This window comes from Microchirus variegatus (assembly GCF_963457635.1).
Source record: "Microchirus variegatus genome assembly, chromosome: 10".
In the NCBI taxonomy this organism is placed as follows: domain Eukaryota; kingdom Metazoa; phylum Chordata; class Actinopteri; order Pleuronectiformes; family Soleidae; genus Microchirus; species Microchirus variegatus.
In genome coordinates this window covers 20,643,850-20,654,481 of record NC_139811.1, presented here as the reverse complement: position 1 = coordinate 20,654,481, position 10,632 = coordinate 20,643,850, and the positions used below count along the sequence as shown (strand labels likewise).

Here is a 10,632-nt window from a genome sequence, read left to right as displayed (position 1 = left end):
GAAAGTTAATGTTGTGGAGTAAAAGTAAAAATTGCTAGAAATATAAATAAAGTGAAGTACAGATACGTGAATTGTGTACGAGTAACATAGTATTTGTTCTTTGTTACATTACAACAGTACTAAGTAAACAAGCGCTGCTTTTATTTTGAAAGTCCTGACCAGAAGCTGTGATGTTCCTCATGTTACTCTCAGCCGCTTTCAGAGCCTACGTGCAGTCAGTCATGAGCAATTTTTGGTAAAGAAAAAGAGGAAGGAATCCTCCTGAACCCCCGACCCATTCAAAAAGAGCAGACTGCTGCTGGTGCCGGCGGTGGAGGCGACGATGCTCCTCGGAACAAGCGTGTGTCTGGTCTTCGTCGTGCTGTCTCTGCGGGTGGAGGCTCAGTATGAGAAGTACAGCTTTCGAAGTTTCCCCCAGAAGGACATCATGCCGCTGGACACCGCGTACGGCTACGCGCTGGAGCAGTACGGGGTGCAGAACTGGGGCGAGAGCATCAAGTATCTGGAGCTGAGTCTGCGGCTCCACCGGCTGCTGCGAGACAGCGAGGCGTTCTGCAGCCGCAACTGCAGCTCCGCGAGCCGGGAAGACCCGGACCCCGCGCTCGGCGACAGCAGCCTCCGCGTCGTGCGCCACATCCTCCTGAGAGCTACGTGCCTTAAAAAGTGCAAGGCGCAGTTTCCAGTGTTTAATGTCGCGTATCCACGCAGGGATGTGCTGGAAGCTTTCGAACAAAGGATACCGTACCGGTACATACAGTACGCGCACTACCAGGTGAGATCAAACACGTCATGTCTGTGTGCAGTGTTGTGCCAAAAAAACCCTCTCCATATAAAAAAGTAGGCCAAACTTACTCCTGTGTGTTTTTAAACAGAAATGTTCCGATGTGAAGTCACTGTTGCACATTTAAGTACAACTTCAGTGTGAGTGAAAACATAAATGTTGGTTTTGCGTGGCCACATCTGTGCGTAACGGGTTTTAAAGGCTCATTAAAAAAGTGTGCGCCGTCGTTTCCTTGAGGCAACGTTGACTCTGTCTGAGTCAGCGAGAGGAAACTTCTCGTGGGCGACATGTGGAGTTTAAATCCACGGCTGCTTTTGTTGCGCCCTCCTGCCGACCGAGCCTTCATTGAGCATGTGCCACGTCTCTACCACTGTTTCCCCCCAGAAACAATCCCCTTATTCTTCTTCTTCTTCTTCTACTCCTGCTCAGCCGGACGCACTGTGATGGGGACCAGGTGTGTTTAAACGAGGCAAATACACTCGTTATTATCCTAATGATGTGATCAAAGCGAGCAGCTCCCTTTACACAACTCTGACAGGAGGGGATTATAATGGGATTATGATGTTTACAATCACAAAATACCTTGAAACCTTCAAAATCCTGCTATTTGTGTCTGGTCAGACATGGTCTGGCACATTTAAGGATGAACCAAACCCCCTTATCCTGACATTCCTATCTTAAAGCATGTATGTGTTTTATGTGAATATCTAAATAAAATGTAAATATTATGTTTTCATATTATATTCATATATGAATCGATACCAATATCTGATATATCAGTAGCGGTGGCAATACCTTGTGCAGTTTTGGTATTGGTGTGAAACTGGTTAAAATTACTCTATGGAATTTTGGAAAAAAGGCAATAATGAAATCCCATATGATCCAAAAACCTTAAATATCACATACATGCTTCTCTAGCTCATGTGAGCAGAATTTGCCACACTTCATTGATCATGTGAACTCATTTTGAGATATAAAAAAAAAAAAAAAAAAGAAGACTGAGAAGACCAACTGAGAAGTGACAGTATCGGACTCAAGTTTGTGATATTGGTAATAGACATTCATAAAACCTTTTTTGCTGCTGTAACGGGTGAATTTCCCCAGTGTGGGATCAAAAAAACCTAATCTAATCTATTTTAATCCAACCATGTAACTGTTGATCAGATTAACTGATTTAAGGAGAAATTTCAAGAGAATTTCAGAGCTACAAAATGAAATGAAACAATCCTCGTTAGGTTTTAAAACATGGTTTTATTTCAGTTCTGTGCAGTGTTAATATTATTGTATATGTACTATTGTGTTTCAAAGCCCCTTTGTTACTTAATCCCTTTTAACTACTTCTCTTAATCTCTTCACTTTGAACATCTGTCAGTAACTTTTGGAGTGTAGACATTGGTTGTGTTATTCCCGTGGTTCTGTCAGCACCTATTGTGTTTCTATTTAAAGGTGCATTATGTAATAAATCTATAGCAAATCTATAACAGACTGAACTCACCAACAACAACAGTACAGCCAAAATATTTGCATTAAAAAAAATATTTTGCAGACTGCAAATCATGTTTATGTTTTGAAATCATGTTTTGGCATGTGGCGCCACCTACCACCGTCTACCAATCATTGCAGTCAGTAGAGTCTCAGCTGACGAGCAACCACGGGTTGCCAGATACGTCAGAAAACGAAACCTAAAAGACCTCTGTATTTTGAATTTGAATGTAGTAACCGTTTTTGGCCACATTCTTACATATGGCACCTTTAACATAAAATGCCAACTTAAGTGTCCATTTTACCATTATCTGTTCCTCCACAGCTGAATAACGTGGAGAAGGCTATTGCAGCAGCCCACACTTACATGAAGAAGAACCCAAATGATCCTTACCTGACCAAGAACATGAACTACTACAAGACTATTTTCGACGTGGAGGAATATCTCGTCGACCACGAGGAGCAGCCGTACGAGGTTCGTAGCCTGACGCCGGCTTTCCCTCCTCTGTCCAAGCGTTCCGGGTTTAAAAACGTGTGCATGTGTTTGTCGTGCAGAGCGTGTTCCTCAAGGGTGTGACGCTCTACAACAGCGGCGACTTCAGCAACAGCGCCCGGAACATGGAGCAGGCCGTCACGCAGTACTTTGAGATCTACGGCCTGTGCCAGGCGGGCTGCGAGGGCTCGTTTGAGATCGTGGAGTACAAAGACTTCTACCCCACGATGGCAGGTGAGCAGAGAGAAGTTTGACGGATCGACTGCAGCTCAGCACGTTTGAGAAAATAACAAAGTCTTTATTTCTGTCTCGTTTCCCTCAGATCTCTACACCGACGTGCTGAAGTGTAAGGTCAAATGTGAAGAGAACCTGACGCCCAACGTTGGAGGATTCTTTGTGGAGAAGTTTGTTGCCACCATGTATCACTACCTCCAGTTTTCCTATTATAAATGTAAGGACGCTGACTCTAGACAGTTTATAAAGAAATGGACGTAGCCTTCTGGTTTGAAAATTGACTCCTAGGAAGTGGGACAAGGGTTGCAGATAGCTACTAGAGGGCAACACCACTGGTTGCAAAAAGAACTCGGAAATGACTACGTAGGAAGATGTTGGATTTACGTATGTTAAAGGTGCCATATGTAAGAATGTGGCCAAGAACGGTTACGACATTCAAATTCAAATACCGAGGTCTTTTAGGTTTCGTTTTCTGACGTAACTGGCAACCAGTGGTTGCTCAGCAGCTGAGGCTCTACTGACTGCAATGATTAGTAGATGGCAGTAGGTGGCGCCACATGCCAAAACATGATTTCAAAACATAAGCATGATTTGCAGTCTGCAAAATATTTTTTTAAATGCAAATATTTTGTCTGTACTGTTGTTGTTGGTGAGTTCAGTTTGTTATATGAACATTATTCCTGAGTCTCTGTGACATATTAGGAGGATTTTATGGCCAGTTGCTTTAGATTTATTACATAATGCACCTTAAAAAATCAGATTTTAGTCAGACTAAGACAATAATTCGGTTTTCTTCAAGTCATGTCAACATGATAGTCCGAGTAAAATCAAGCTAGTCATAGTCGGACTAATACTGGATAATGCAATTCCTAGTCTGATTAAGTCTACTCGTGCAAGTATACACTTAGTCGGACTGGAGTCGGACTGGAGACGGATTGGAGTCAGACTTCGACAAGAAGTAGAAGGAGATGACTTATAAACTGCAGTACTTTTGGACCGACGAAGAGACACAGCGTGGTCCATCTCACCGTCCAATCTCGCCGTTCGCTCTGGTTTTCTGTGACGTAAAGGTCAACAGGACATAATGCACGGGCACGGCACATATTGAGGCTAGTTTGACAGCTGGAAGACTACGTCCATTTTTCTAAACAGGCTTTTGAGAGCATGTGTATGTGATGCATTTATGTGACGTGGATAATTATGTCCCTTTACAGTGAACGACGCGAAGAACGCCGCTCCGTGTGCAGCCAGTTACATGCTGTTCGATCCCAACGACCAGGTGATGCAGCAGAACGTCGTATACTACCGTTTTTACCGGGAGCAGTGGGGCCTCGAGGAGCCGGACTTTCTGCCTCGGCCTGTGAGTGAACACTTCAGTTCCTCCATTTTCACTTGTAGGTTTTTAACAGGGCTCAAATGATGCAGTTGAGATTGTTTAGAGGCGGCAGAAAGTTCACAGCAGCTACATTAAATCCAAGCAGAACAACTATAGCATATAGCGGTCTTGGCGTGAACATAAACACAACCTCAGGGTGGTAATTAGGAACTCATATACTTGGATGTGTATATGAGTGTGTCTTTCATGGCGGAGAGTTTGCAGCAGCTGCAGTGAACCACTGGCCCCGTAAAAGTCTTTGCCCGCTGAAGCTGTCCCACTTTCAAACAAATTTGTCACCCCTGTAAATATAGGGAGAAGGAAAACGTGGGGCAGTAAACAAAAAGAAAACAGAAAAGTGTTGTTTTACGTTATGCAATTTTGTTTGTTTTTCAGGAAGCACTGAGGTATTTTAATCAGACAACCAAACTGAAGGAGATGCTGCAGTTTGCACTGAACTACCTACAAACAGATGACGAGGTAAGTGTCACTGCTATAATACGAGCACAGTCACCGTGAAGATTCACTTATCACAAACACAATGTCAGTTTCTCAGATTTAAAAGAAAACGAAAATATCAGCAGCTGCTGGAGGATTGAGTTGGTGTCGCTCTGATTGACTGAATCAGAACAACTATGTAGGAGGAGGAGAAACTGTCTGCAAAAATGTCTTTGTGCAGACAGTGTCAAACTTTTTACCCACAAAGGAGAACAACGCATGTGATTAGGAGAATAAATAGAGGCTGGAGCAGAAAATAAATGTCATTTTAGAGGGAGTTAAAGCGTCCGGGGTGGAGGAATTAATGACAGCTAATGGTGAGACTGTGCAACAACAAACAGGACCAAAAATGACATCAATAAAAAAATCACATTCCTTATGCTTATGCTTCAAAATGTGAAGCTCACTCCGGCTGGTTTGTCTGTTAGAAACATGTAAAAACATGACCCTGACTTTAAAAGTACGCATAAGGTTTATGTTAAGGTCACAGAATTTTTTTTTTTTTTATTCTAAAGAGATTATACACTTTATACAAACATAATTATGGTTAATATATTTAAAATCTTCCAATAAACCTCGCTAAATGTTAAATTTTAAGTACTTTCTTCGTGTTTATTTTGGTTATTAACTTAAACCACGTGGCAGCAGCAGACATTCAGTATTTCTAAAAACAGTCAGCTTTAGAGGTCATAAGAGATCAAATCAGTGTGTAACTGCTGCATATGACACATTTTATTGCACACGTATTTAGTTTTGATTAAACGATCAGGCTTTGTACGTTTGTGGTTGGAAATATGAGCAACTTTTGACAGATTAAATGAGCAGATTACATACATTTCAAAGGTATGTCATGTTTTTTTTTTTTTGTCTTTGCTTAGTGTGGGTTTTAAATGATTTTATCTGATGAGTCTTTCAGATTTTACTCTGAACTGCACAGACAAACAAAATTCCATCATCATCGGCAGTATGTTTTTTTTTGTTTGTTTTGGCGGGTGGCGACTCCAAACCTCAGCAGATAAAACTCAAACTGTCTCCACGACTATAGCCATATATGCATTTTTATGATCTCACACTTTAAAAAGTGAATTAGACCACACTAAGGGTACATGTTTCCTTTTTGATTTAGTTTTATCTTATCACTTTAGACTAAATACAATCCATTATGGGAGAGAAAGGTATAGGATAACGGGGAGAGAAAGAGTGGATAAGGAAGAGAGGACAGAGGACGGAGGAGGGGTGGTTTTCCGCAGCAGCAGTATGTGGTATGTGGCTGGGAGGTGCTGGCCACATCTATTTAACTCATGTCAGCTCCTCCCAACTCACCACACAGAGAGTTTATAACAGGCTGCATATGTGACAGATTTATGGGCACGCCACAGAGAAAAGTGACACTTAGACACTCTAGATAAGAGAACAGGATTCTTAGTCCAAAAAGGTGTCAACATCTTTCATCTAAGAACAGGTATTAAAATGTCTTCAAATTCAAGTTTTACAAAATTCTTAAAAATTAAATTAAATTCAAAGAATGAAAGAAAGAAGAATGAACTCTGAGAAGAAAATCAGTTTTCTGACTTTAATCTCAGACTTTTTTCTCAGAATTGTGACTTTTTTTCTAATTTTTTTCTCAGAATTGTGACTTTTTTCTAATTTTTTCTCAGAATTATGACTTTTTCTCAGAATTGTGACTTTTTTCTAATTTTTTCTCAGAATTGTAACTTAAATATCAGAGGTCATGCTTTTTTTTGTAGCCCTAATACTCTTCTGTACAAAAAGTTGATGTCATAAGGTTAAAGCGTTTGGGTAAAACTGTTCCTAACATTTTGTACATTTTGTTTCTTTGGTTACAAATTGGTTGTAAATGCATTTTTAAAAAAAACATAAATTCATCTTACCTCTATATGAAGTAACTATAGAGTGAAAGTAACATGACTAAGAGTGTTTTGTTTAACTTTTAGGACGTGGTAAGTCCAGAAGAAACGGCGGCCCCACGCCCGGAGGACCCCGACCTCGAGTTTGAGGGGATGGGAGATTATGAAGAGTCGTTCCTGGCTGAGTGGTGGCAGGAACCTAAAACAAAGTGGGACATTGGAGAGGACCCAAACTGACCTCTGACCTCGTCCGTAAGCATAGCGTGTCTTCGCTCAGCACTGTTCCAGCTGTCAGGACGACAGACCAAAGACTACAGACAGACAGACAGACCAACACTTCCATCAGTATTAAGCAGGAAAAACACGACTCACACTCAGCTGTTCGTTCTCCTGAACTTCTCCATCATATTGATCCAAACCAGACTGTGATTCTGTATTGGCTGTCATCAGCCTCTTTAAAAACACTTTATTTTATAACAAATCACTGGCCAATGACTCTTCTACCGTGTTTATTTAATGACATCTGAATGCCTCTGTGCCAAATCTGACATGTAGCTTCTCTTATGCTGAACAACCAACTGGATTGTCATAATTTGGTCATAAAAATAAAATATTTTAATATATATATGTTATTTTTTTCCATTTAATTTCAGTTTGATTGTAGTCAAATGATGGAGTGATACACGATAACAATTGTAATGTTTATTCAGTAATTTGTTAAGAAAAGGGAGAAAAAAAAACAAGAAATAGTTTCAGATTTGCTGCTTTTTTCTGTTTCATCCTTTTTTAAGTTGGACATCAGAAAAAAAAACAAGCACTTTGAAGATGTTAGTTTAAACAGATATTTAATCCTCAAATTTACTTTAAGTAAAAAATAATTGAAGAAAATTCCAGCCCCAGAATGTTGTAGCTCTGGTGGAAAATCATTCCAGAAAATATTGATTCATATTTTTTACATTATTCTGCCTGTCTGTGAACATAAAGATGATTATAAGGAGGTAAACGGGTAAAGTTAGGTGCACGTGAGAACAGGAGGTGTGGTTTCATGTTTTAGTATTTTATTTTTCAATCCGTCTACAAGCCTTGGTTCATTTCTTTCCTTCTGTCTCAATTCAAAAAGATAGTGTGTAAAAAATATGTAAGATGCAGCTCTTATTTTTTTAAGAGCCCCCCCCCCTTCACTTGGAACAACCAATTGGATTTGATACCGTTATAACGATAGTGCATCTGCCTTAGTGCAAAGCTCAAACAGACCAAACTTATAGGTGTGTACAGTATCAAGACAAGCTGTCTCCTGGGACCTTAATCAAGATCTCTTTAATCTAATCTACAGTGGAGGATCATTACAAAGTCTCTGGGCCGCGGCTTGGGGCTATCAACAAATGTACAGAGAAGTCATGTGACATTTTCAGTGATAGCTGGAATGATACAAGAGAGAACATGGCAGCCAGTTTAGCTGTGACACTGTCCTATATATATATATTTTTGAAAAAATGAATGGTTACAGTAGAAATTAGCAGATGCGGGTCGAATCGAGAGACCGGTTGGTAGCTGAACATAAAATCCTAACGTAGCATGGAAATAAATCTTCAACATTCAGCTTATCTCGCACATTATTTACAAATCGGTGTGCGTACAGTTGGCTAGTGCTTGTCTTTGTTGGTACGTGACGTAAAAACAGTTGGGGTTCTTTATTAATGTGCTGCTTGTGTGGTGCCATGGCTGCAGCACACGGAAAAGAAGGGATTCTTCTTCTCGAGGTAAAAACCTGCCCGTTTGACCAGTGACAGGACCAGTGTTAAGGTGGACATGGACACAGTTGCCCCTAACACTAATGTAAACACGCGCATTCGTCCCTTCTTTAAAAATGAACTCGCACCCGTACATTCACCTGTGCAACAAACAAACACACACACACACCTTAAAACCTCCTAAGCGTACAAAGTTTGGGCCTGAAAGTGGTGATCACACACACACACACACACACACACATACACAGACGGGTATTGTGGAATGTATGTGGTAGGAAACACTAAGTTGCGGTCTCTGCTGCTTTCAAAGTTCAGTGATTGAAAATGATCCCAAAAACCAAAAAAATAAAACACCCATCTTCCTCTTTTTTTTTTTTTTTAACCTGAAATCGTGCGTGTGCATGTGTTAGGATGCCTTGAATTAAGCACAAGTAACAAATGGACGTATAATCTTTCACAATTGTTATTCGTCAGTTTTGTCTTTGGAAAAACGTGCGAACAACCGTCCATTTTTGGATGTCTTTTTCAGTTATGTCCATGTCGCCAGATAAACACAGAACATAGTCCGCTGTGAGATGCACCACGTCGAGGCCTGGCCTCGGAGGAACTGTGCTTCAGGTCCTTTTCCTTTAAGACAAAAAAAAAGGAGGACACTTTCATGATTTCAGTCTGTGCTCTGGTAAGAGAATGTGGCGTTGGAAAGACAAGTCTCATATCAAATTGGTTCCGCCATTGATATGTTCTTTTATCGGGCTGTCCAACATGTGCGGGAAGGAAGTAAACAGACACAGAAGCACATTCTGGAAGAAGAGAAACCGTCGTCGTCTCCCACAGAGACAGCCACCTGCTCACTTTAGGTGGGGCCTGGACATCATCTTCAGGGGCCTGCTGGCAGCAGCCACACGAGCATGAGTCGGCCAGCGAGAGGTGAGAGGAGGTAAAATGAGGGCTGAGCCCGGATCAGAGGACGGACGGACGGACGAGAAAGGAACAGACGGGGAGTGTGGAGGAAATCATAATCAGAGGGAGGTTTGGAGAGATTTTGGGGCCAGGAGTGGAAGACGTTATTTTTTATTCTTTCTTTTTTTTGTTCCCCTCTTCTCCGATGTGGAAATGACACAGTGTGAGGAGGAAGACGGGAGGAGACAGGACAATAGAGACAGAAACACATGGACAGATGTCTTATCCGCCACCAGATCTGAAAGAAGTGAGAACAGGGAAGTCATTGAGAGTTATACTGTAGTTATGAGAGGCTGAATGACTTGTGGGAATCATGGGTTTGTTTTTTGTTTTTAAAGAAAATGGGATGAAGCTTTAAAGTGATTAAAAGAAAGATGAGATGGTGAATGAATGAATTATAAGTAGCCAAGCTGAAAGAAGGAACACGACATCACCACGTCATACCTTCCTCTTCGAATGTTCCTGCATCCCATCAGCACAGGGAGAGAAAAGACAGAATGTCAACATGAGTCAAAGACAGGAGGAAACACTATTTTAAATTATTTAGAAGCACATTATAAAGCTCATTTATATATATATATATATCATCATATATAATATACATTTCATACCATGTATTACAAATGTCTAAAAAATTACACTTATCAGTGCAGCTGCACAAGAAAAATATTAATTTTACAGTTATAAATAATAAAAACAAAAAGAGGATTGAATTATTCAACATTAATTAAGGTTTGAACTCCTTTCTTTAAGGTTGAACTGGCTGTGAAACAATCATCAGTCTTCCAAACCATTATTCTGCTGGGTCATCGTCACATGCAGCAGGTCGGTCGTAAGCAGCCATGAACCTCTCTGACCAGGGAGAAGACGCATGCTTCTAACAGCTCATGCACACATGCACGCACAGTTACCTCTGACCCTAAAAGGACCGACTACGACTGCCTGTTCAGTCAATCAGGCATTTTAGTGAGCCAGGGCGCAGTCATTTCAGGTCAGAATAAACATTAAGGAAACAAACAACAGCCAGCATGCACAAGAGGAGCAGCGCAGAAGAAGAAGTACTGCAGCGAAGGCATTTCAGGGATACTGCTAAAATAGCACCAGAGGTCAAATATTAAAAGGTCCACTGTGTTGTCGCCTTAAAATAAAGCGGTTGGTGACGGGTTCTGGTGGGGAGACTTCTAGATGTG

At 41.0% G+C, this 10,632-nt stretch overlaps 1 protein-coding gene across 1 annotated transcript; it reads left to right on the top strand.

The window, feature by feature from the left end:
- Positions 1-322: 322 nt before the first annotated feature.
- On the top strand, positions 323-7,268 carry p3h4 (prolyl 3-hydroxylase family member 4 (inactive); the record flags this gene model as incomplete). Its single annotated transcript, XM_083895872.1, has 7 exons — positions 323-772; positions 2,589-2,738; positions 2,819-2,990; positions 3,079-3,207; positions 4,205-4,350; positions 4,762-4,845; positions 6,819-7,268. The coding sequence occupies 7 exons, from the start codon at positions 323-325 to the stop codon at positions 6,966-6,968; spliced, it is 1,281 nt and encodes a 426-aa protein (XP_083751998.1). The 3' UTR covers positions 6,969-7,268.
- Between the last annotated feature and the right edge of the window lie 3,364 nt (positions 7,269-10,632).